The sequence below is a fragment of the Dendropsophus ebraccatus genome, chromosome 12, assembly GCF_027789765.1.
Source record: "Dendropsophus ebraccatus isolate aDenEbr1 chromosome 12, aDenEbr1.pat, whole genome shotgun sequence".
Classification (NCBI taxonomy): Eukaryota; Metazoa; Chordata; class Amphibia; order Anura; family Hylidae; genus Dendropsophus; species Dendropsophus ebraccatus.
Window position 1 is genome coordinate 75,824,687 of NC_091465.1, and position 27,350 is coordinate 75,852,036.

Below are 27,350 nucleotides of genomic sequence, written 5' to 3' on the forward strand. Positions count from 1 at the left end.
CTGTAGGTGTGGGGGTGACATGTTATATATATATGTGTATAGTACAGGGTGTGAGGGGTGACATGTTATATATATATGTGTATAGTACAGGCTGCGGGTGTGAGGGGTGACATGTTATATATATGTATAGTACAGGCTGCGGGTGTGAGGGGTGACATGTTATATATATGTATAGTACAGGCTGTGGGTGTGAGGGGTGACATGTTATATATGTGTATAGTACAGGCTGCGGGTGTGAGGGGTGACATGTTATATATATATGTGTATAGTACAGGCTGCGGGTGTGAGGGGTGACATGTTATATATATGTATAGTACAGGCTGCGGGTGTGAGGGGTGACATGTTATATATATGTATAGTACAGGCTGTGGGTGTGAGGGGTGACATGTTATATATGTGTATAGTACAGGCTGCGGGTGTGAGGGGTGACATGTTATATATATATGTGTATAGTACAGGCTGCGGGTGTGAGGGGTGACATGTTATATATATGTATAGTACAAGCTGCGGGTGTGAGGGGTGACATGTTATATATCTATAGTACAGGCTGTGGGTGTGAGGGGTGACATGTTATATATATGTATAGTACAGGCTGCGGGTGTGAGGGGTGACATGTTATATATGTATAGTACAGGCTGCGGGTGTGAGGGGTGACATGTTATATATATATGTGTATAGTACAGGCTGCGGGTGTGAGGGGTGACATGTTATATATATGTATAGTACAGGCTGCGGGTGTGAGGGGTGACATGTTATATATATGTATAGTACAGGCTGCGGGTGTGAGGGGTGACATGTTATATATATGTATAGTACAGGCTGCGGGTGTGAGGGGTGACATGTTATATATATGTGTAGTACAGGCTGCGGGTGTGATGGGTGACATGTTATATATATGTGTAGTACAGGCTGCGGGTGTGATGGGTGACATGTTATATATATGTGTATAGTACAGGCTGCGGGTGTGAGGGGTGACATGTTATATATGTATAGTACAGGCTGCGGGTGTGAGGGGTGACATGTTATATATATGTGTAGTACAGGCTGCGGGTGTGAGGGGTGACATGTTATATATATGTGTATAGTACAGGCTGCGGGTGTGAGGGGTGACATGTTATATATGTGTATAGTACAGGCTGCGGGTGTGAGGGGTGACATGTTATATATATGTGTATAGTACAGGCTGCGGGTGTGAGGGGTGACATGTTATATATGTGTATAGTACAGGCTGCGGGTGTGAAAGGTGACATGTTATATATATCTATAGTACAGGCTGCGGGTGTGATGGGTGACATGTTATATATATGTGTATAGTACAGGCTGCGGGTGTGAGGGGTGACATGTTATATATATGTATAGTACAGGCTGCGGGTGTGAGGGGTGACATGTTATATATATGTATAGTACAGGCTGCGGGTGTGAAAGGTGACATGTTATATATATGTATAGTACAGGCTGCGGGTGTGAGGGGTGACATGTTATATATATGTATAGTACAGCCTGCGGGTGTGAAAGGTGACATGTTATATATATGTATAGTACAGGCTGCGGGTGTGAAAGGTGACATGTTATATATATGTATAGTACAGGCTGCGGGTGTGAGGGGTGACATGTTATATATATGTATAGTACAGGCTGCGGGTGTGAGGTGTGACATGTTATATATATGTATAGTACAGGCTGTGGGTGTGAGGGGTGACATGTTATATATATGTGTATAGTACAGGCTGTGGGTGTGAGGGGTGACATGTTATATATATGTGTATAGTACAGGCTGCGGGTGTGAGGGGTGACATGTTATATATATGTGTATAGTACAGGCTGTGGGTGTGAGGGGTGACATGTTATATATATGTGTATAGTACAGGCTGCGGGTGTGAAAGGTGACATGTTATATATATGTATAGTACAGGCTGCGGGTGTGAGGGGTGACATGTTATATATATATGTATAGTACAGGCTGCGGGTGTGAGCGGTGACATGTTATATATATATGTGTATAGTACAGGCTGCGGGTGTGAGGTGTGACATGTTATATATATGTATAGTACAGGCTGTGGGTGTGAGGGGTGACATGTTATATATATGTATAGTACAGGCTGCAGGTGTGAGGGGTGACATGTTATATATATGTATAGTACAGGCTGTGGGTGTGAGGGGTGACATGTTATATATATGTGTAGTACAGGCTGCGGGTGTGAGGGGTGACATGTTATATATATGTGTATAGTACAGGCTGCGGGTGTGAGGGGTGACATGTTATATATGTGTAGTACAGGCTGCGGGTGTGAGGGGTGACATGTTATATATGTATAGTACAGGCTGCGGGTGTGAGGGGTGACATGTTATATATGTGTATAGTACAGGCTGCGGGTGTGAGGAGTGACATGTTATATGTATAGTACAGGCTGCGGGTGTGAGGGGTGACATGTTATATATATGTATAGTACAGGCTGCGGGTGTGAGGGGTGACATGTTATATGTATATGTATAGTACAGGCTGCGGGTGTGAGGGGTGACATGTTATATATATATATGTATAGTACAGGCTGCGGGTGTGAGGGGTGACATGTTATATATATGTGTAGTACAGGCTGCGGGTGTGAGGGGTGACATGTTATATATATGTATAGTACAGGCTGTGGGTGTGAGGGGTGACATGTTATATATATGTGTATAGTACAGGCTGCGGGTGTGAGGGGTGACGTGTTATATATGTGTATAGTACAGGCTGCGGGTGTGAAAGGTGACATGTTATATATATGTATAGTACAGGCTGCGGGTGTGAGGGGTGACATGTTATATGTATATGTATAGTACAGGCTGCGGGTGTGAGGGCTGACATGTTATATATATGTATAGTACAAGCTGCGGGTGTGAGGGGTGACATGTTATATATATGTATAGTACAGGCTGCGGGTGTGAGGGGTGACATGTTATATATGTGTATAGTACAGGCTGCGGGTGTGATGGGTGACACGTTATATGTATAGTACAGGCTGCGGGTGTGAGGGGTGACATGTTATATATATGTATAGTACAGGCTGCGGGTGTGAGGGGTGACATGTTATATATATGTGTATAGTACAGGCTGCGGGTGTGAGGGGTGACATGTTATATATGTGTAGTACAGGCTGCGGGTGTGAGGGGTGACATGTTATATATGTATAGTACAGGCTGCGGGTGTGAGGGGTGACATGTTATATATGTGTATAGTACAGGCTGCGGGTGTGAGGAGTGACATGTTATATGTATAGTACAGGCTGCGGATGTGAGGGGTGACATGTTATATATATGTGTATAGTACAGGGTGTGAGGGGTGACATGTTATATATGTGTAGTACAGGCTGCGGGTGAGGGGTGACATGTATATATGTGTAGTACAGGCTGCGAGGGGTGACATGTTATATATATATGTATAGTACAGGCTGCGGGTGTGAGGGGTGACATGTTATATATATATATGTATAGTACAGGCTGCGGGTGTGAGGGGTGACATGTTATATATGTGTATAGTACAGGGTGTGAGGGGTGACATGTTATATATATGTGTATAGTACAGGGTGTGAGGGGTGACATGTTATATATGTGTAGTACAGGCTGCAGGTGTGAGGGGTGACATGTTATATATGTATAGTACAGACTGCGGGTGTGAGGGGTGACATGTTATATATGTGTATAGTACAGGCTGCGGGTGTGAGGGGTGACATGTTATATATGTGTATAGTACAGGCTGCGGGTGTGAGGGGTGACATGTTATATATTTGTATAGTACAGGCTGCGGGTGTGAGGGGTGACATGTTATATGTATATGTATAGTACAGGCTGTAGGTGTGAGGGGTGACATGTTATATGTGTATAGTACAGGCTGCGGGTGTGTGGGGTGACATGTTATATATATGTATAGTACAGGCTGCGGGTGTGAGGGGTGACATGTTATATATGTGTATAGTACAGGCTGCGGGTGTGAGGGGCGACATGTTATATGTATATGTATAGTACAGGCTGCGGGTGTGAGGGGTGACATGTTATATATATGTATAGTACAGGCTGCGGGTGTGAGGGGTGACATGTTATATATATGTGTATAGTACAGGCTTCGGGTGTGAGGGGTGACATGTTATATATATGTATAGTACAGGCTGCGGGTGTGAGGGGTGACATGTTATATATATGTATAGTACAGGCTGCGGGTGTGAGGGGTGACATGTTATATATATGTATAGTACAGGCTGCGGGTGTGAGGGGTGACATGTTATATATATGTGTATAGTACAGGCTGCGGGTGTGAGGGGTGACATGTTATATATATGTATAGTACAGGTTGCGGGTGTGAGGGGTGACATGTTATATATATGTATAGTACAGGCTGCGGGTGTGAGGGGGTGACATGTTATATATATGTATAGTACAGGCTGCGGGTGTGAGGGGTGACATGTTATATATATGTGTATAGTACAGGCTGCGGGTGTGAGGGGTGACATGTTATATATATGTATAGTACAGGCTGCGGGTGTGAGGGGTGACATGTTATATATATGTATAGTACAGGCTGCGGGTGTGAGGGGTGACATGTTATATATATTTGTATAGTACAGGGTGTGAGGGGTGACATGTTATATATATATGTATAGTACAGGCTGCGGGTGTGAGGGGTGACATGTTATATATATGTGTATAGTACAGGCTGAGGGTGTGAGGGGTGACATGTTATATATATATGTATAGTACAGGCTGTGGGTGTGAGGGGTGACATGTTATATATATATGTATAGTACAGGCTGCGGGTGTGAGGGGTGACATGTTATATATATGTGTATAGTACAGGCTGCGGGTGTGAGGGGTGACATGTTATATATGTGTAGTACAGGCTGCGGGTGTGAGGGGTGACATGTTATATATGTATAGTACAGGCTGCGGGTGTGAGGGGTGACATGTTATATATGTGTATAGTACAGGCTGCGGGTGTGAGGAGTGACATGTTATATGTATAGTACAGGCTGCGGATGTGAGGGGTGACATGTTATATATATGTGTATAGTACAGGGTGTGAGGGGTGACATGTTATATATGTGTAGTACAGGCTGCGGGTGAGGGGTGACATGTATATATGTGTAGTACAGGCTGCGAGGGGTGACATGTTATATATATATGTATAGTACAGGCTGCGGGTGTGAGGGGTGACATGTTATATATATATATGTATAGTACAGGCTGCGGGTGTGAGGGGTGACATGTTATATATGTGTATAGTACAGGGTGTGAGGGGTGACATGTTATATATATGTGTATAGTACAGGGTGTGAGGGGTGACATGTTATATATGTGTAGTACAGGCTGCAGGTGTGAGGGGTGACATGTTATATATGTATAGTACAGACTGCGGGTGTGAGGGGTGACATGTTATATATGTGTATAGTACAGGCTGCGGGTGTGAGGGGTGACATGTTATATATGTGTATAGTACAGGCTGCGGGTGTGAGGGGTGACATGTTATATATTTGTATAGTACAGGCTGCGGGTGTGAGGGGTGACATGTTATATGTATATGTATAGTACAGGCTGTAGGTGTGAGGGGTGACATGTTATATGTGTATAGTACAGGCTGCGGGTGTGTGGGGTGACATGTTATATATATGTATAGTACAGGCTGCGGGTGTGAGGGGTGACATGTTATATATGTGTATAGTACAGGCTGCGGGTGTGAGGGGCGACATGTTATATGTATATGTATAGTACAGGCTGCGGGTGTGAGGGGTGACATGTTATATATATGTATAGTACAGGCTGCGGGTGTGAGGGGTGACATGTTATATATATGTGTATAGTACAGGCTTCGGGTGTGAGGGGTGACATGTTATATATATGTATAGTACAGGCTGCGGGTGTGAGGGGTGACATGTTATATATATGTATAGTACAGGCTGCGGGTGTGAGGGGTGACATGTTATATATATGTATAGTACAGGCTGCGGGTGTGAGGGGTGACATGTTATATATATGTGTATAGTACAGGCTGCGGGTGTGAGGGGTGACATGTTATATATATGTATAGTACAGGTTGCGGGTGTGAGGGGTGACATGTTATATATATGTATAGTACAGGCTGCGGGTGTGAGGGGTGACATGTTATATATATGTATAGTACAGGCTGCGGGTGTGAGGGGTGACATGTTATATATATGTGTATAGTACAGGCTGCGGGTGTGAGGGGTGACATGTTATATATATGTATAGTACAGGCTGCGGGTGTGAGGGGTGACATGTTATATATATGTATAGTACAGGCTGCGGGTGTGAGGGGTGACATGTTATATATATTTGTATAGTACAGGGTGTGAGGGGTGACATGTTATATATATATGTATAGTACAGGCTGCGGGTGTGAGGGGTGACATGTTATATATATGTGTATAGTACAGGCTGAGGGTGTGAGGGGTGACATGTTATATATATATGTATAGTACAGGCTGTGGGTGTGAGGGGTGACATGTTATATATATATGTATAGTACAGGCTGCGGGTGTGAGGGGTGACATGTTATATATATGTGTATAGTACAGGCTGCGGGTGTGAGGGGTGACATGTTATATATATGTATAGTACAGGCTGCGGGTGTGAGGGGTGACATGTTATATATATGTATAGTACAGGCTGCGGGTGTGAAAGGTGACATGTTATATATATGTATAGTACAGGCTGCGGGTGTGAAAGGTGACATGTTATATATATATGTGTATAGTACAGGCTGCGGGTGTGAGGGGTGACATGTTATATATATGTATAGTACAGGCTGTGGGTGTGAGGGGTGACATGTTATATATATATGTGTATAGTACAGGCTGTGGGTGTGAGGGGTGACATGTTATATATATGTGTATAGTACAGGCTGCGGGTGTGAGGGGTGACATGTTATATATCTATAGTACAGGCTGTGGGTGTGAGGGGTGACATGTTATATATATGTATAGTACAGGCTGTGGGTGTGAGGGGTGACATGTTATATATATGTATAGTACAGGCTGTGGGTGTGAGGGGTGACATGTTATATATATGTATAGTACAGGCTGCGGGTGTGAGGGGTGACATGTTATATATATGTATAGTACAGACTGCGGGTGTGAGGGGTGACATGTTATATATGTGTATAGTACAGGCTGTAGGTGTGGGGGTGACATGTTATATATATGTATAGTACAGGCTGCGGGTGTGAGGGGTGACATGTTATATATATGTATAGTACAGACTGCGGGTGTGAGGGGTGACATGTTATATATGTGTATAGTACAGGCTGTAGGTGTGGGGGTGACATGTTATATATATGTATAGTACAGGCTGCAGGTGTGAGCGGTGACATGTTATGTATGTGTGTGTGGTGTGGTGTAGTGTAGTGTAGGCTGCAGGAGTGAGGGATTTCATATTATATGTGTGTACGGGCTGTGTGTGATAAGTGAGGCTCTATGACGCAGATTAACAAAGTTTGTAAAAGAGAAACTGGTGTAAACTGCCCATAGCAACCATTCACAGATCTTCTTTTAGCTATGGTAATATAAAAGCTGATCTGTGATTGGCTGCTGTGGGCAGTTTACACCATTTTCTGTTTTACACACTTCTGGGCCTAAATGTGTAGCACATGATACAAGTATGGGGGGGCACCTCATATACAATATGGGGGTAATTCATAATATGTGGTGTATATACCACTCTCCTTAGGCCTTACCCCTTTTTATCAAAAGCCACACGCTGCTTGACAAATCTTGGTATATTTACTACTCTCCTTGTCTGTCAGAAAAACGTTAACATAAGACTGCTTTGTGCTTGAGTAGATTTCTGCCAAAAACTGCCTAAAAACTTAATGTTGTACATTATAATAGTTTACAGAGGTTGTAGATCCAGTGAAGGTGAAACTTAATGACTTAGCATAAAAAGACGTTTTAAACAACCGTATGCAATCCTATGTGTGTAATACAGGCTGCAGGTATGAGGGGTGACATCTCGTGTGTCGTACAAGCTGCCGCTATGAAAGGTAACGTCTATGTGTTTAGTATTGGTTGCTGGTATGAGCAGTCACATCCTATACATGTGTAGTACAAGCTGTGAGGGTGAGAGATGTCATGCTATACATGTGGAGCTGGCTGCTGGTATGAGGAGTGACATCCTATATGTGTATAGTATAGGCTGCGGGTATAAGGGTAGACATGTGTGTGAGGCTCACCATTATTTATGGTTCCAACTAAGAGTCACTGTAAGAAGCTAATAAAAGGGGCAACGTGCTGTGTAAGCAATGTTGTGCTGTTTTTATGAGGAAAGGGGTAATGTATAGCTTGTACCTTGCTGCTGCTTGTACTGAGGAAAGTCATATACTTAAGAAAGTCAGATGGTTTTGGCAAAAGATAGAAGTCCGGTTTGGATTTGCTGCACATAGAATTGGCATTAATTCCAAAATTCAACTGTTTGCCTGTTGAATCAAGTGACAAAAAACTTTACAAACTTAGAAAAAAAGAAGGCATTGGCTTGTATCGAGAAGAGTTGAGGGAACCTTGAGCAAGCTTGGATTCTTTCAAACCTGAGAGTGCAGCATTTGATTACCAGTGGCTAAAGAAGTTGGATGCAACCCATAGGCTGTATCCATGTTTTCCAGGACTCATTAGGGCTGTGTTTAACTTCTTAAGGCACCAGCTTTGGTCCATTCATCTCTAAACAAGACAAATTCCAGGAAGTGCTTTGCAGCAGAACCCCGCACTGTCAGAATGGCGGGAAGGTGAGTACACTTTTTTTTTGTTTTCTAGCCTTGTATTATAGTCCAGTGCTGCAGTTGCAGTTCTTCAGGTCTTGACACTGTATATGACTAAGGAAAAACTGAAGAGGATTTACCCTCTAAGGTATGTTATTGTTAATTCAGTCTTAATTTTTATTCTTTTTTTGCCTTGCTACTAGCAAAAAATGACATGAATGACATGCATACATACCGCCATCTTCAGTTAGGTAATATCTCCGCGCTAGAGCTCTGTAATAGCACTCCGTGCAGCTGTTTCTAAATGGCAGTCATGCTAAAGCTCGTAGGGCATGAAGTCGTAAAAAATGGAGATTCACTTTAAAAATATCACAGGAATGTGTATAAAATTACTTCTAGTGGGGACAAGGAGTGGACTGAAATCTTGGTCTCTGGCCATTAACGTTCAGAGGCTCCAGTAGCCTCTACAGCTGTGATACACTTGACTTGGGTGTGCATTTGAAGAGCACCTGTTACTTTACATTGAGTACATAAACTAAGGGCTTACGGGCCTCCTGGCTTTGGCCTTGGGGCACAAATAATCAATACAGTACTGTCAACATACTCCTGCTCACCCTTACATGATTTTACCACGTTGACGCAACACCAAGGTGGGATCACAAAGCCTGTAAAGTAGGTTGACAAGCTACAATTTTTGGGGGGCAAGCCTGCTGATTTGGATCTAGTCTAGAAATAATCACTGTCTGTAGACATGTTAGAAATGGAGGCCTACTTATTTATCAAAAACAGCACCTCTCGTGATCATGGGCTGCGTCTGGTATTGCAGCTGAGCACCATTCCAGGGAATGGGGCTGAGATGATGCATCACTGCAGGCAAAGTTTGCACAATCACAAACAGTCATGATATCTGTTGGGTCACAAGTTGGATATTTGCAGAGTCATCATGTGTATCCTCTGCATAATACATTACCACAGTACCCTGACGTGTCTACTTCTCTATTGCAAGTGAGTATGTAAAATGCGTTTTTACAGTACGTTGACACTGGGTGGATATGTTGCAAATTTTCCACAGTGGATTTACGTGCATAGTGGATGGGATTTGTAGAAATACTGCTTAAAGTGTCACTGGCGTTTAAGTTTTTTTTTCAGAAATCAATAGTCCAGGCGATTTTAGGAAACTTTGTAATTGGGTTTGTTAGCATTTTTATCATTAAAAAGCAGTTTGAAGCTCTCCCCCTGTCTTCATGGTTATCTATGGAGAGGGGAGGGGTGGAAGGAGATGAGGCACCAAAACACGACAACAAAGAGTTAATTTACAGCTACATCACTGGGCTATCTCCTCTGAAGTCAGCACTGACCTCTCTGACCTCCGGCTTTCACACAGCTCCCACTGTGTAATCCTTTGTTCTCTCCTCTCTGCTTGTGACTAATCTCCCTCCCCTCCCCTCTCCATAGGTTGCACAGGGCTCCTCTGGTGTAAAAGAGTTGAGATTTCCTGATAATGAGCAGTGGTGAAGAGAGAGGAGAGCGGGGGGGGCTGGGGAAAGTCTTTTTGAATGCAGATAAATGCCTAATAAAGTTTCTTAAAATCGCCCTTTGTAGCCGTCGCTCACATCTCTCTTGCCTCTTGTCAATCCAAATATTTGTAGAGAACTAGGAGGTGCTAAAGGTATGACTACCAACTCTCAACAAACTATCTAATTTGCATAACGCTTTTAAGAGCATCTCAGTGCTGGAGTGGCAGATCGCAATAAGAGTTAAATCTTCTGATTTCCAACCACTGCAAGCGCTCATTCTCCGACGCTCAAACTTTTATTGATATGGCATATACACATTTTTAATATGGTGATACAGTTAGGTGGTTGTAGATGTGACAAGCAGCATTACTTATAGATAATAACTACAATTAGCAACCCACCTAGTTTAGATGGTTTTACCCTGACAAATCTTTTCTTTTACGTGTGCACATTACTTTTCACTTTTAACTTTGTAATATACTAACATCCCCCACCGCCACCGTTCTTGCTGTACCCAGCCCCTGTTGCCTCCTAATATTAAGCCATCTCATAGGCTTGGTAAAAGTGTGCTGATCTAGCAGATCAAAGATTATATGCGGCAGGGGTCTGGCTGTGTAATACAACCCATCTTTCACCATGTTTCATCTGCCATTGACAAAAAGTTGAAACACCACCCATACACATTAGATGGCCGGGAGGTCCTGCCAAAATCTTCACAATTGGCTGGTAGTTGTCCACATATTGTTTGTGCGGACATCAGATTGCTTACCAATGCAAATATTCCTTTTCAGAGTAATTATTGGGACTCGGTAGAAGGGATACTTCTTAGTCATGGCAGGACTGTGGAGCAGGAGTGTACAACCCGTGTGCGGGGTCAGAGGTCCTGCACCAGGAAATGACCAGGCTCCAGTAACATTATCCAACAATAATACCACATTCCATGACATTCCCTTCATGTGCAGACCGCTGGGGGGGGGGTAGGAAGGACTCCTACTTGCACACAAGAAAAACTTCACGTCTATCAACGCTGCGAATTAACTTTTCCTACAGTGCAAAGGAGAAATGTTTAGTATTGCTGCCATCCAAGAAGGCCATAGGTGCCATAACACGCTGTGCAGTTACCAACATCCGAGACTCCGAAATGGCCAAAGAGGGACAATAAAAGTTAGTAGAAACATATAACATTTTATTGCATTCCACCTCCGTTTATATATATAATCAGTGAAACGGAATATGTTGTGTCTAGCTGACAGATGGTCATAGGATACGGCTGTATAAAGAAAGTGCTTTATAAAAATCTTATGTGGAACAGAGGTAAGAAAATAGGTTGAACTGTATTTGAACGAATGGCCTGTAATTTTAAAGGGGAAATCTGTGCCGCGTGATCTGCTCACCTGTCTCTATCAGATGGTATTTTGGGGGAATTAAAGCTCAGGATTTTCCAGATGGACCTAGAGAATTTCAGACACTGATATATTGGAAGATGTGATGGAACCAGGACATGGCAGAACGTAACATTTTCTCCTTTCAAGAAACCGTCTTGTGTTTTTTATCTCGTTTTTATCAATTAAATGTAGGTAGAAGAGAAAACAATGTGATTACACATACATGTACATAAATACGGAACATACACAACAGCTCATTAATTTCAATATATCTCCAGCCTGGTTGATCCCTCTATAAAAGATGAGCATGATACGTGTGTTTTACACACAAATGGAATCTAATGGTTTAACTCTTTCCCGATATTCACACATTCCGAAATTACAGTCCGTGCACAGATGATGTGCTACCGACCAGAATTCGGAACTCCCAGCATCAAGTTCTGCAACAGTTTAAATCTTTTTTTTAACGGCTGTACTGACACAGACGCGTTTACCGTGTTTACCTATAGAGTGGTTTGAGATCTGATTTTTTGTGCTGTGATATATAGTTTTTAAAGGGAACTTGTCACCAAGACAACACGGTCTAATATGTCAACATCAGGGTTGTGGAGTCGGAGCTAGTTTTGGCTGGAGTCGGAGTCGGAAAAAATGTGCCGACTCCGACTCCAGCCTTAAAAAAATCTTTAATAAATTTAGAACTGAGTTTTGATATGATTTTTATATGTTTTGCTCATCAATATATTTAATGAGCAATATTCTAATTGGACACTAGCCCTATTAGATAAGGGTGGTTGGGGAAAAGTTGTCGGTCACTATTTGGCAGTTTGTTTCTGAACTGGAAGAGTCCACTCTGTGTGTGTGTGGGGGGGGGGGGGGGAGATCTGTGCTGTTCGCTTCCTGGATGCTGGATGACTGTATATGAGCAGCAGTGTAATATGGAGATATCCTGTGTAATATAGAGGAGGAGGAGGAGAAGACACAAGTAGTGAAGCAGTAACCTCTGTCCTCAATGTGGTGTTTTCTCTCTGGAGAAGAGTTTGTTTTTCTTCAGTGTTCTATGGCTGCAACAGGCTGTGTGTGTGTGTGTGTGTGTGTGTGTGTGTATGTATGTGTGCTATGGCTGCAGCAGGCTGTGTGTATGTGTGTGTGCTATGGCTGCAGCAGGCTATGTGCATGTGTGCTATGGCTGCAGCAGGCTGTGTGTATGTGTGCTATGGCTGCAGCAGGCTGTGTGTGTGTGTGTGTGTATGTGTGTGTGCTATGGCTGCAGCAGGCTGTGTGTGTGCTATGGTTGCAGCAGGTTGTGTTTATGTGTGTGTGCTAGGGCTGCAGCAGGCTGTGTGTGTGTACGTGCCATGGCTGCAGCAGGCTGTGTGTATGTGTGCTATGGCTGCAGCAGGCTGTGTGTATGTGTGCTATGGCTGCAGCAGGCTGTGTTTGCCCTTTGGCGTGACCCCTCTATATCACTATGGCTGACCTCTAAATTACAGGTATCTGGCATTGTTAGCAGTGTTTCTTTGTGTATGGTGAATATTTAGTTAGAAACATAGAAGATTGTCAGCAGGAAAAGACCACCTACTCCATCTAGTCTACTTCTGAGTTGTTCAGGACATGGAGGCTGGAGACTGGCTGCATCTACTGCACACACAGGAGAAGCTGCTTTATATCTTTACTTATTCCCTCAGAAGTCGCCCCAGGATCATGTAGGACATTGAGAGAAGCTGCTGAGCCACTGTGATAAATAACTCCCCTGGTATATGATCGGCCATTTATGAAGGAGCAGGAGTCAGATAAAATTCAGGAGTCGGAGTTGGAGTCGGAGCTGCAGCTTACCGACTCCACAGCCCTGGTCAACATCATGTTATAAAGCAGGAAGAACTGAGCAGATTAATATATAACTTTCTGGTAAAAGATTCTGTATAACTTGTTGATTCTGTTGATAAAAACCCCTGCTCATTTAGTGATATAGAGTCCAGTGGGTGGTGTCACTCAATGGACGGGACTCCTAACTTGGAAATATCAGAGATTTCAATCAATTTTAAAGTTATACTGACTCTTTTCCCATAAAGATATATATCACTCTGCTCAACTCCGTCTGCTCTATTAGACAATGCCAATAGCTTAGGTAGCATTTTCATGGTGACGGGTTCCCTTTAAAGGTTCAATTTTTGAGTAATTGTGACTTTTTGATCTCTTTCTATTTAATTTTTAGCTAGTATATGATGTGTCCAAAAATATGCAATTCTGGCCTTTAGCGTTTTTTGTTTTCTTTTCACAGCACTCTATGGGTTCCATAACATTATGGGGCATATTTATCATCTGCGCAAGTTTTTGTGATCTTGCACATTTTTTCCGTGCTGCGTAAAAACTCTCAGAGCTTTGTCAAAGTGTATCCTCTGGCGGACAGGCTTTAATGCAATTGCAGAATTTTTTTGGACAATTTTTTGGCTAGAAAAAGTGCTGCACAATATTATGTGCAAAAAAAAAATGCACATGATTAATCAGGCTAATAAAGTAGCTAACATGAAAACACACCCCTCTAAGCTAAAAAAAAAAAAAAAAGCTGTAGCCGGCGTAAACTGCTTAAAAATAGCACAAACACCTTAATAAATGTTCCTTAAAATTTTACGCTGTGTGCAAAAACACTGAATTAGCCAAAGAGAGTGATGTGCCTCTATATCTTAATAGTTTGGACAGTTCTGCATGCAGGCTTACTAAATTTGTTAATTTTTAGGCAATTTAGTTTTTTTCAATTAAAAAAAATGGAGGTTTGACATTGAGGTTGATTTGAATTGTTATTAGGGGGTGAATTTTTGTACATTTTTAAAGACACAAAAGTCCCTAGGAGACTTTTTTCTTTTAATAAGCATTTGTTTGATTTCTACACAGATCTCTGCAATATATATATATATATATATATATATATATATATATATATATACACTACTCACAAAAAGTTAGGGACATTTGCCTTGTGGGTGAAACTTCTAGAAAACGTAGAGAGTTCATAGTACAGAGTTCATGACAGTAGGATGTTTAAGTAGAAGCAGCAATGGTGATTTCCTCATCTCAAACAATTTATTGAAACAGAAGTGGTAGGAATACCCCAACAAAAAATTTCAGTGTCTCAATGCCTTGTCATGTGACCTGGAGTATATCGATTATAGCTTAACGATGACATCTCGTGCTGGTCACAAGTCGACTTATTTGCTGGCGTATGGCTTCCCACTGTTGAAGGGTGGCTCTCATGTCATTGAGGTTCTGGGGCACAGAGTTACGATCCTCTACATGGTGACCCAGCTGATCCCATGGGTTTTCTATGAGATTCAGGTCTAAAGGAAGTACAGGCCACTCTATTTGATTTCCCGCAGTCTCCAGCCGCCATTCCCTTGTTGAGCAGGCAGCATGGTGGCTCACCACGGGATTACCAGTCAGACCCCTGAATCATCAGGGAGACACAAAATAACTACAGATACCATTCTCACGATGGATCATCTATACCCTTCAATGGCTGGTTTTAAAAGGATCCCTAATGCCAGTCATTAATGGCTCCTGAGCACAACAATTTCAGGAGAGGTCTGTGTTCCTAATGATAAATTTTGCACATGGTAGCATGCAGAATAGTCCGATTTATTAAGATCTAACAATACTTTTCCTATGTGGTGAATGGCGTAAACGAGAAGACAAAAACAGCGCCAGGATTGCAGATTTTTTTTGTCACATCTATCAGGAAAAAAATGAATAAAAACAGGAGATTGTGGTGCAAAAAATGATATACAAACAGCCCCATAGGTGGAAAATAAAATTGGGATGGTTCTAAAAAGGTAAGGAGGAAAAGAGAAAAATGGCCAGGTCATTAAGACCAAAATAGGCTGTGTTCTTAAAGGGTTAAGGTGTTTTGGTCCATGGAATGAAAGTTTGTTCATTGTGTGACAGCTTAGCCTTCACAGTGGACGGAAGCACTGTCTTCCCTGATCTGTGCCTGTAACCCAACTCTGTCAGTCCGGACCTACTGCCTGATCTTCTGTGTCTCTGGTATGGGTACTATACACCCATGTCAGAAGCCGCCAATAAAGACCATTCCACCTTGGAGTTCCCTGCCACAGAAGTCTACAACCCTTCATAGGGGAGTTAAAGGTGAAGAATCAAGGGCATCTTAAGGTGGCCATATATTTTCCATAATTTGTAGCAGATAGTTATCCCTCACAACCTCCCCATATACATGAACGTTTAGCAAGGCCAAACATCCATATATTCCCTCTGTGGAGGGGATAGCTGGCCCCAAACTTCTCTAGTGCCAGCTTATCCATTGAAGAACAGTATAATTAGGCTTGAAAATCTGTCATACCTCATCATATATTCGTCACACCATACATCATCTATTGGCGATGAGGCGGAAAAAGCCACCAGCAGAGGTAGGTTTCATCGAGTTTAGTATAAGGTGTATGGGCAGCTTAAGACTAATGTAAGAGGCTGTACACAAGTGGCCGTGATAGCGACCAGTTCATCCAGGAGCGGTCACCCAGTCCAATGTGGTTTATGGAAGCCCTTTACCTAAACATATATGATAACATGTCAAATGTATTCTGAAAATGAATATATTACGTAAATCATGGAAATGTGTGATAGATTTAATGTCATGATTTTTCTTCAGGTCCCAGCCTTGCACATATTCATTACGCGGGTGTGGTATGTTATTGAGCGGCAGTTTTAGTGCCGTTACGTTGTGTTTGTGCGGTTACACCTATCAATTAATCACCAACACAATTCTCCATTATTAATTAATAATCACAAGGTGGCATTACTAATGGTACACCCCCGTTCGCCCCCTTTAAAAGATTACCGCAGACACCTGCAAATGAGAGCGGTCGGTGACATTCATAATTTATCAGGCCCCTGCACAACCCTCATTTCTGTAATATAATGGAATGTGTTCTAGAAACAGAAATCTGGTAAATGTGAGATACAAGAGATGCCGGATATTTATCGTTGTACAAATAGAACATAACATAAAACACTTGCCTTAAATCGTGTGCGCACACCATGTGCGGCCAGAACAGCCCTGACCGGTCAAGGCAAAGGCTCCACAAGACCTCTGAGGGGGTCCTGTGGTATCTGGCTCTAAAGGGCCTGTTACACTAAGCGATTACCGACCTTGGCTGCTTACCGACAGTTCAGGCCGATAATCGTTTAGTGTAATAGGACTCAATGAAAGGTCACGATCGGCCGGCATGCACAATGTTGACTGATCATGGTCTTTCAACATGTTGAAAGATCCCGATTTTTGCAGCGACCGCTTACTTCAATGTGCCGCCTGAACGATCCTTAGATCCCGCTGCTTCCCATTAGCTGCCTGTGCATGTAATAGCTGACAGGTCTGCCCTTGCTTCCCCCAGATTATTTGGCCGTGTAATACGGCCTTAAGACTTTAGCAGTAGATCCTATCACTCCAGTAAATTGCTAAGTGCAGCCTCCTTGGATCTGTCTTGCCTTGTGGGGAACTCGGAAGCTAAAGGCCTATTCCACCAACAGATCTGACGACAGATTATCTGCCAAAGATTTGAAGCCAAACCCAGGAACAGACTATAAACAGAGAACAAGTCATAAAGGAAAGACTGGATTTCTCCTCTTTTCAAATCGACTCCTGGGTTTGGCTTCAAATCTTTGGCAGATAATCTGTGGTTAGATCTGTTGGTATAATAGGGCCTTAACTCCACACCTTGAATTGTTTGTCGTGTTCCTGGAATCCTTCCTGAACAATGTCAGCAGGATCCTGAGGACTACACAACGATACACATGGGGCTCATTCGATTGCACTGGTTGTCCTGTTAGGCTACTACTTTTTTTTTCTTATTATTTTTTTTTGTGGTTTCTTTTGTACAATACCTTGTTATATTCTGGCACTTGGTTTTGGTATTTTATCATTTATTGTGACTTATTGATTTAATATTATTCATCATCATCATCTGAGCTTGATTGTTATTCCCAGTGTTTGGTGAGCAACAATTTTTGCAACTTGTCTGGGACATTATCCTAGAGATAAAGGACACACTACCATTAGTAGATCTCACTGCCATAAAGGGTGGGACTTGTTCTGTACAGTGGATAGGTAGGTGGTTCGTGTCAAAGTTACATTCACATGATGCCAGGACACAAGGGGGGACATTTATGACAGGTCCGGCAGGGGCGTATGCCAGGGAGAAGGTGCAGATTCGCTCCTTCTCCCTGGCGTATGCCTACCATATCCCCCACTCATCCGATGGGCGGCTCAGAAGGATAGGGTTGTTTGGCAGGGTGAGGTGGAGGCATGGCCTCCTCCCAAGCCTCATTTATCATGATTTACACCTGTAAGTCATAACCCAAATCTATACCTGCTGGTGTATGAGAACGACGGTCTTGATAAATCCCTCCAAGGTTTCCAGCAGACCATTGCCTAGAACATTTTCTTCTCATAGGGGATCCTGGGTATTTCTTCTCCAGGTGAATGACACTTATGTCTACATAATGTAAGAGAAAACGTTATTTATCTTACCGGTCCTTCTTCTTCCATTGCTCTATCATCCATTTCTTATCCTTACATTGCCAACTGTGAGCAGTGTTTATGGTGGACGGGAGTCATAAATTTGACTGGTCTCCAGCTCTGCAACCACATACACAACAAGCTGCAATGTCCTGTGTGATCTGACACCTATCATAGCCAGCAGGAAACTTTTCAGCAATTTGCCCTACTGCAGCTCTCCTGTGAGAGGCAAGCCTTCACTCCTCACACACATCATGAGGTTTGGATGCTGATGTCCCTGTTACTGTTTAACAAATGGTCCTTGGATCACTTATCCACAAGGCCCGCCATTCTGGAGATACTCTGACCCATCATAGAGACATTAGATTAGAGATGAGCGCAACTCAAGCATGCCTATGGCCGTATCCATGTTTTCCAATTTCTTCAGCCGCTGGTAATCAAACGCAGAAACTTCCAGGTTCGGACCGATTCAGGCACGCTCGGGTTACGCTCATCTCTAATTCCAATTTCGGCCCTTGTCACGGTTGCTCATATCCTTACGTTTGCCCACCTGCTTTTCTATTGTATAAACTTCTAGAACTGATTGTTGTCTAATATATCCCATCCCTTGACAAGAACTATTGTAAGAAGATAATCAATGTTGTCCACTTGACCGGTCAGTGGATTTAATATAATGGCTGATCGGTTTATAGTTATTTCAAGGCTCCAATAACAGCTTCTCATTGACATGCAATGCCACCTGATGTAAGTGAGAAGACATGTAGCTCACGTGCTATGACTACCAGTATGTGTCCATAAAAGATGTTCTTCCAGTCCATATGGCTGAGGACCGATAAACACTGGTAATGAAGCGTCTGTTGTCTATAAGATATATTTATTATTTTTTAAGGCCATAACTTTTTTTTTTCTGTTCATGTTTTATCTTATATTAGTATTTTTCCCGCAATTAGCTATATTTTAGAGCAAATGTACCATCAGGTACATTGCTTTGGGTTACTTACCTCTGTTCCCAAGCATCAGCCCTCAGTGTGATGATCTCCCCTTGTAATAAAGAGGAAAAGCAAAAGAAAGCACTATACCAGCACACCTTCGTTATTCAGCAAAAATATTTATTTTTATTAGAGCACAAAAAACAATAAAAACATTAAAAAACATACAAGCATATAGTACAACCCATGATAAGGTGTACTAACAACTCTGTCAAAAACAGCAATTATATACTGTCAATATCCCTGATAAGGGAGAAAACAAAATGAACTAATGCAGATAGATATGGGGTGCAGATAAGTACATGATCAGAGTATTAAATATACATGATATGCTGCTCCCGACTCTATATGCAAAAATGCCCTAGTGCACGAGAGTACAATAACCATGTGGCAAAGCAATACAGCCTGCACCAGGGACAATGGATGCGGACAGAAAAGAAAGACCAGCCCATAGTTGATTTTGTTTTCTCACTTATCAAGGAAATTGACAGTATATAATTGCTGTTTTGGACAGAGTTGTTAGTACACCTTATCATGGGTTGTACTATATGCTTGTATGTTTTTAAAGTTTTCTGATCTCTAATAAAAATATATATTTTTGCTGAATAACGAAGGTGTGCTGGTATAGTGCTTTTTTTTTTCTTTTTCTCTTTATTGTGACTTGCTCCGGCACTATAGCACCCTTTCTTTCATTATTTAGTGGTGCCCTCCCTACTTGTACTATTAGCCTTTGGATATAGATCTCCCCTTTGCGACGTGGCTCTATTATAATCAATGGAGTCGCATCACAGGGGGGGAGGGGAATTCGCCACACTGGGGAGTGGCGGGCCTGTCCCCAGTGCTTCATGACAGGCCGGTGGTCGGGAATAGACCGACACTGTGCACGGGAAAAGGGCAGGGGTTAAAAATAAAAAGAACGGGCCACCGGCATCCCTGCAAGACCGGCAATCCATTAAGGTAAGAAACCCAAAGTGATGTATTTGATGGTACATTGGCTTTTATGGCATCATTTCATTTTATATTTTAAGGGGTGGTATAAAAACAATTTGACATTGTTTTTTTTTTTTTTTGTTTCAGGTTTCTGGCGTTCACATGAGGCATAAATTTTACACCAAATGATTATCGACCGCTAATCGGCCAAGTACGGATGATCATTGTTTGGGGTAATAGGGCCTTTATGCTAACATACATTAGTCTAGGCATCAGTATTTATGATGGAAATCATGACACACTGCTGGACCCATCCTACAACAATGGCATTTTTATAACATTGCACTTGCTTTTTTTTAAAAAGTGTGTACGGGATGACGGAATTAGTGACAGCTTACGTTATGCATCTACGCAAGGAGACCAGGGCCATAGATAATGTATGGCGTGAAACAAGAAAGGGTTAAAGGATTACGCAGTCGACCAATGTAAACAATAGCTGTCATGGCCATGCATTGATTTCAATAAGTGCTTTGTTACGCTTTTTTTTTTTTTTTTACCTTGAAGCATGACTGCTGGGCTACATGGCAACTCACGGTCACACGCTAGGTTATACAGATCCGTAATATGTTTGAGTGTATGAGCCCTTAGGCCGGTTTCACTTGGCATTATTGCAGCCGCAACCTCCAGCTGTCTTTTTAGTCCTGCAGAACCCCACGTAGATCACTACAGAACCTGTACTACTCCTGTCAGAAACTGACCTTAGGTAAGTAGTTTTCTTATACCATACTATACAACAGGTATGGGGAGCCTGCGGCCCTCCAGCTATTGCAAAACTACAATTCCCATCATGCTAAAGCTTTGGCGGTCCAGGCAAGATGGGAATTGTAGTTTTGCAACAGTTGGAGGGCCGCAGGTTCCCCATCCCTGCTATACAATATCATACTACAGTATATGATGTTATATTTGTTTTAGGGTTTAGTATGGGAAAATAAGACACTACCATTATAAGACTATGGTGGGTTTTATGCCTAAATCAGCTTAGGCTGGCAAGGCATGATAGGAATTGTAGTTTTGCAACAAGATTCCCCATCCTTGGCCTAAATTAGGAATGGGGAACCTTCGGCCCTCCAGCTGTTGCAAAACTACAATTCCCATCATGCCTGGACAGCCAAAGCTAAGACTGATGGGAATGGCAGTTTTGCAACAGTTGGAGGGCCAAAGGTTCCCCATCCCTGGCCTAAATCCTTATCAAATCTACTGATATTCCTCATCCGGTGCAAATGAATGGGATTCATCTCGGGGCAGATTCGCCGGGAATCCATGTCTCATTGCATTTTTGCTACGGATTCTTTTAAAAAATACTCAAGAACATCCCGTAATGCAAGAGTACAACCCGCGTGCAGTTAGCTACATAAGCAGTGATATAGAGCAGCCATTGTTCCTCTTCCCTTGTTTGGTAATTCCGGGATTATTTGTTTGTCTCCGGATTTGGAGAAAGTTCTCTGAAGTATTGATGAGTAATAAGCCCCGGTCTTCAGCAATGGAGGAGATTAGCTTAGATCTAGCTTATATGGATTTCCCCTTATTTACTCCCATAGTTGAAAAAAAAAAAAGCCTTTGGTCGCCCTCTCTCTCTGTACTATCTGAGAACCACTCATTCCTCAAATTCTTGTCATTCATCTGCTGAAACCACTTTAAAGATTTACATTTCCCTTTAAGTTATGCTTAAGAAAATACTGTATATTAAGCGTGGAGCATTTGTCCCAGCATGCAGAAAAAGAGAGGTGATTCTGTGAATAACAAAAAGCCCAACTGCAGTAGAAAAATTTACATAGTAAGGATAGTTTCCATGGTGTCGCTAAAAAATTGGAATATAGTTCTGACCCTGTATATAGGTAAGGAAGATAATCATAGTATGGAAAGACACTTTAAATATGCATGGGGGGATATCCTTTCACCTCCTCAACTTCCTATAATCAGATATCCTGGATACCTAAGTTTGAGGGCCCTTAAAGGGGTTATCCAGCGCTACAAAAACATGGCCACTTTTCCCCCTCCCTTGTCTGCAGATTGGGTGGGGTTTCAAACTCAGTTCCATTGAAGTAAATGGAACTTAATTGCAAACCACACCTGAACAGGAGACAAAAGAGGAGGAAAAGTGGCCATGTTTTTGTAGCGCTGGATAACCCCTTTTCAGGGAGAGATTTAGTACAAGGACTTAGCGCCCTATTCCACCGGACGATTATTGTTCGCATAATCGTTAACGATCTCAAACGACCGCTATTGCGAAAGACCGTTTACTCATTTCCATGGAACGATAATCGTTACTTTTGATCGTATTTGCGATCGTTTTTTTCTTCGCTATTTCTTCGCTATTGCATTTGTATCTACTGCGAACGACCGAACGATGTCTTATTCAATGCAAACGATTTGCGAACGAGCAACGATAAAAATAGGTCCAGGTCTTATAAAGCGATCAACGATTTCTCGTTCACTCGTTAATCGTTAACTGCATTTCAACCGAACAATTATCGTTTAGATTCGAAGGATTTAACGATAATCTGAATGATAATCGTCTGGTGGAATAGGGCCCTTATGCTTACAGACATAGCTGTATTAGGGGTTCCATTGAGGTAGATGGATCCTTTATTGTGTCTCTGCAATCGTTGGACTCGGACTGGACAGAAAAAAACAAATTGCACTATATTCCATGTGATTGGAAGAATATTATGGTATATACAACCCTGATGAACCCTGAACGGCAGCTCTTTTCTTAGGAGCCATACACATGAGCTCTAATGGTCCATGCAGCCTGCATCTCAGCTGGGACCCCACAAAGTCACACTGCAAAATCATCTACAAAATAAACATTGATTATTTTACATGCTGGGTCAGGTTACATGACCTATTGGACTATGTCAGCCTCCATGGCCCAGGTATACCTGCCCTCGCTGTACCCCCTTGTTCCTCCCATTTTGTCTCCATACCATATGCACTTGATACAAGTCTCCTTATGGCTCCTTATATAAGGACAGAGCAGACCACTTACCTTGGCCAAGGATGACATGATACCTTCTTTTTTCCCTGTGGCAGAACATACTTCATTCTGTATCAAGACAAAAAAAAAAAGATTTTTTTTGAGTGTTTTTGTTTTTTTTTTGGACCGTGCATCACGTTATGGTTGGAAAATGTATTTTTGCTTATAGTCATAAGTCACTGTTTCTTATGAATGGAGCTTCTAAAGGAGTGGCTATGGCACCAGAGAAGGTCAAGTCCCTGACCCTAGCAAACCCCTCACTTTAAAAAGAATGCTTAAAGGGGTATTCTGGCAACAATCTTTTTCTTTCAAATCTAGTGGTGTCAGAAAGTTTTATAGATATGTAATTTACTATTTAAAAATCTGCAGTACTTACTTCCCTTACTTACTAGCTGCTGTATGTCCTGCAGGAAGTGGTGTATTCTTTCCAGTCTGACACAGTGCTCTCTGCTGCCACCTCTGTCCATGTCAGGAACTATCCAGAGCAGGGAAGGTTTTTCTATAGGGATTTGCTCCTGCTCTGGACAGTTCCTGACATGGACAGAGGTGTCAGCAGAGAGCACTGTGTCAGGCTTCAGGGAATACACCACTTCGTGCAAGACATACAGCAGCTGATAAGTACTAGAAGACTTGATAAATTACAAATCTATATATCTCTCTAAAACCATTTGATTTTAAAAACAAATATTTTAAGGGGTTGTTTGAGAACAGAAGACTGCTCGATCATCGTGTGCGGATGAGAATGTCCAATAGTTGCACAATGTCACTGCTGATCAGATTTCCAAAAATTGTTTGGGAAAGATTGGAGGCCGCACTGCTCCATTATAAGTCTATAGAGCCACTTAACTGATGACTGACAGTACGAAAGTGAGCGCACTGCTGTGGGGGTCTCGCTATTCTTTCAACTGGTCAAAACCTTTGAAATTCTAAAGTTTTAATAACCATAATCGCCCCGTGTAATCAGCCCCTAACCCTAATGAGCCTCCAAATGGCACTAAATTGGGGAATGGCAGCACTCTGACATGGTATCCTGTGTTGCTTCAGCCCAGAGGTACATTTGGGTAATAGTGCAGGAATAGGGGAATTTTAATCAGGCCAAACATCAGATCAATCATTTCCAATCGTCCACATATGTAAGCCACATGCTGCATTTCTCCTGCAATTTCTACAGACATGCAGCATGCACATTATGGGAGTCACGCCAAGTTGAATGTTGTTACCCATAATATCTCAGAGTTATAATATTCTGGGAAAGTAGCCAGCACATAGGATCCCATGCAAAGGAATGTGTCTCCAATTATCTCCCTAATAATTCTTGAAAGGGGATATGTAGGCCATGCACTCACAATGATTGCTGTTACTGGAACACTGTGTGTGGCAGCCAGTCCTTTAAGGAATCTGGAGAAAAACAGATGTGTGATATCCCAATGCAGACTCACCCCTACATCCAGGACACACAGCAGGCAAATACACAAGACCCCCAATCCAATACATGCCACTTACTGAATTGGTACAGTACCAAATAGAGATCAGCGAACCTGGAGCATGCTCGAGTCGATCCGAACCCAAACTTTCGGCATTTGATGAGCGGTGGCTGCAGAAGTTGGATAAAGCCCTAAGGCTATGTGGAAATCATGGATATAGTCATTGGCTGTATCCATGTTTTCCAGACAACCTTAGAGCTTTATCTAAGTTCAGCAGCCACCGCTAATCTAATGCCCAAGGTTCGGGTTCAGATGGACTCGGACTCGAACCCGAACCCGGTTTGCTCATCTCTAGTACCAAACATACTAGTCAGATGAAGTACATAAAGAGTATGTAAAATAAACAACTACACAACTAAAAATATCTACATTTATGTACATGGTTCCATTGCAGAGCAATGTGTGTCCATGGTTACAGACTCTCTTGTACAGGGTAGGCCAAAAGAAAAAAAAAGTAGTAAACGAATGAAAAGTAGTATTGGGGGATTCATGAAGACAAAGTGGCAGAGTGCCACGTGTGTATCTGCGCTCCCTGCACTGAGATCTGCAAGTTTCCATAGATTTTACTATAAGGATCAGGCTTCTAAGGCCAGGCAACTCTCCAGCAAGCCCTGACCACCTTTCGGCGGCAAAGGGGATGTATGTTTTTATTGAAATGTATGACTTTGTATGGTGTACATGACTTCATTGAAGGGGTAATCCGAGATTGTAAAGTTTTATATTATGCTGAGAAGAGAATAAAAAAGAAAGCGATACTCCTCTACCACGGTCCCCCAGCAGTTCCGCCAGTACTCACCTCTTGCTTCTGTTTCCAAGATGAAACTCCGGAGCAGGACCTGCTCTTTTAGCCAATCACTGGAAGCAACAGTGTCCCGTCTAAGCCAGTGATTGGTTGAGCAGGAAGATCCAGCTCTTGTGTCTTGTACAAGAAGGAGGAGCAAGAGGTGGAGGAGTATAATTTATTTTCATTTTTTATCCTGTTCCAAGCAGGATATAAAAAAAAATCATGATCCTTTTGTCATCTCTTGAGCCCTAAGGCTGGGTTTACACTACGTTTTTGTAATCCATTTTATTCATCCGTTTTTTGCAATAAAAAAAAACTGATGAAAAAAGCGGATGCCTTTGTGTGCATCCGTTGTGATCCGTTTTTCCATTGACTTACAGTATAAAAAAAGGATCCGTTTTTTTTTAATGTGCACAAAAACGTAGTTGACCTCATTTTTGTGTCGTTAAAAAAAAACGCATGCGTTTTTTTATAATGGAAGTCAATGGAAAAACTGATCAAAACGGATGCACACAAAGGCTTCTGTTTTTTTTCATTGTTTTTTTTGCAAAAAAAACTGATGGAAAAACGGATTGCAAAAACATAGTGTGAACCTAGCCTAAGCAGTTTTTAGGCAGCTGATGGCAGAGTATTAATGTGTTATCATGTTTGCTTTAGGGTCTATTTACACAGAAAGATTATCTGACAGATTATCTGCTAAAGATTTGAAGCCAAAGCAAGGAGTGGATTTGAAATGAGGAGAAATCTCAGGCTTTCCTTTATGACCTGATCTCTGTTTATTGTCTGTTTCTGGCTTTGGCTTCAAATCTTTGGCAGATAATCTGTCGGATAATCTTTCTGTGTAAATAAACCCCCAGTCTGGATAATTAGGAGGGGTTGCATTTGTTGGCCTTTATAAAAATTTAGGACCTATCAATAAGATCGGACTATACAGTAAAATATACTTAGGCCTATCCAAGTAAGATTCCCGTTTGTCCTTGTCTGTTTCTTGTTCCTTCTACATGTTATACCCATTTGTTACTTGGAAGTAATGGAGCATTGTCTTGTGAGGGTTTTTTTTATACTTTTTTTACACTTTTTTTGTCCATCCAAGGCTGCAAATGAGTGCAGACTGGCAAGATTGGCACTCGTTCGTAGTGCCTTTACAAGGCACAATAAATCAAACGGACGGGTTGCAGAACGACTGCTGTATTGTTTATGCCACCAGAGAGATGTGCGGTCGATAAGGATACATTTTACTGCCATTCAAAATATCCAATCATCCAACAAACCAGTGGTTTCCCGCTCATCAGCTGAACGGCCCATGTAAATGAGCCTTTAGTGTCTTTTTTCTTGTTTCTTTTACAATGTTTAGTGTAGGGCTAGCGCAGGGATATTATAGAGACAGTTGACTTAAAATTGTTTAGTTCAGGGAGAGCAGGAGGGATAGAGGGAAGAAGTTTTGTAGTGTTATTTAGCCATTTGAATTATCGTTCAATACAGTTCCAGTCATCTAATGGGGCTTTTTTTGTTCCTATTTCTTGTGATATTGACATGTACTTGTATTATTTTCCTTGTGATTACTTTCAGGTGCTTCTATTCTGCCTCTAGTCTTGGGGTTATCTAAGTAGTGGGTGCCATTTTTAGGACCCAGAAGAAAAGTCATCTGACATGAGTGAAGTCACGTTCTTCTGTGTAGTGACCAGCCAGGGCTCCATTAGGCCGGGTTCACACTACGTGAAACACCGGCTGTTCTGTGACCCGGCTGTAACCCCACCCTCCATTGTGTGACCTGTCAGGCTTGTCAGTTTTTCGTGCCTCCGCTTATGGATCCCGGATGGAGTGTATACTATGTGTTTACACTCTGTCTGGGATTCCCTCAGACTTCAGTACAATTTAACTTTTGTATTAATTACGGCTGCTGTTGCAAATCGGCAACAATGGCCATGATTAAAAGTTACTGCTCTGGGGCTCTTGATTGCCCCTGTCAT

General features: G+C 42.2%; 1 protein-coding gene across 1 annotated transcript in view; it reads right to left on the reverse strand.

Annotated features, from left to right (window-relative positions):
- ERF (ETS2 repressor factor) overlaps positions 1 to 27,350 on the reverse strand; it is a 97,679-nt gene that overhangs the window by 37,256 nt on the left and 33,073 nt on the right. The window contains exon 2 of the mRNA XM_069946473.1: positions 23,125 to 23,181. Coding sequence (XP_069802574.1) covers positions 23,125 to 23,173 — 49 coding nt within the window. The 5' untranslated portion in view covers positions 23,174 to 23,181. The remainder of the gene's footprint in view (positions 1 to 23,124; positions 23,182 to 27,350) is intronic.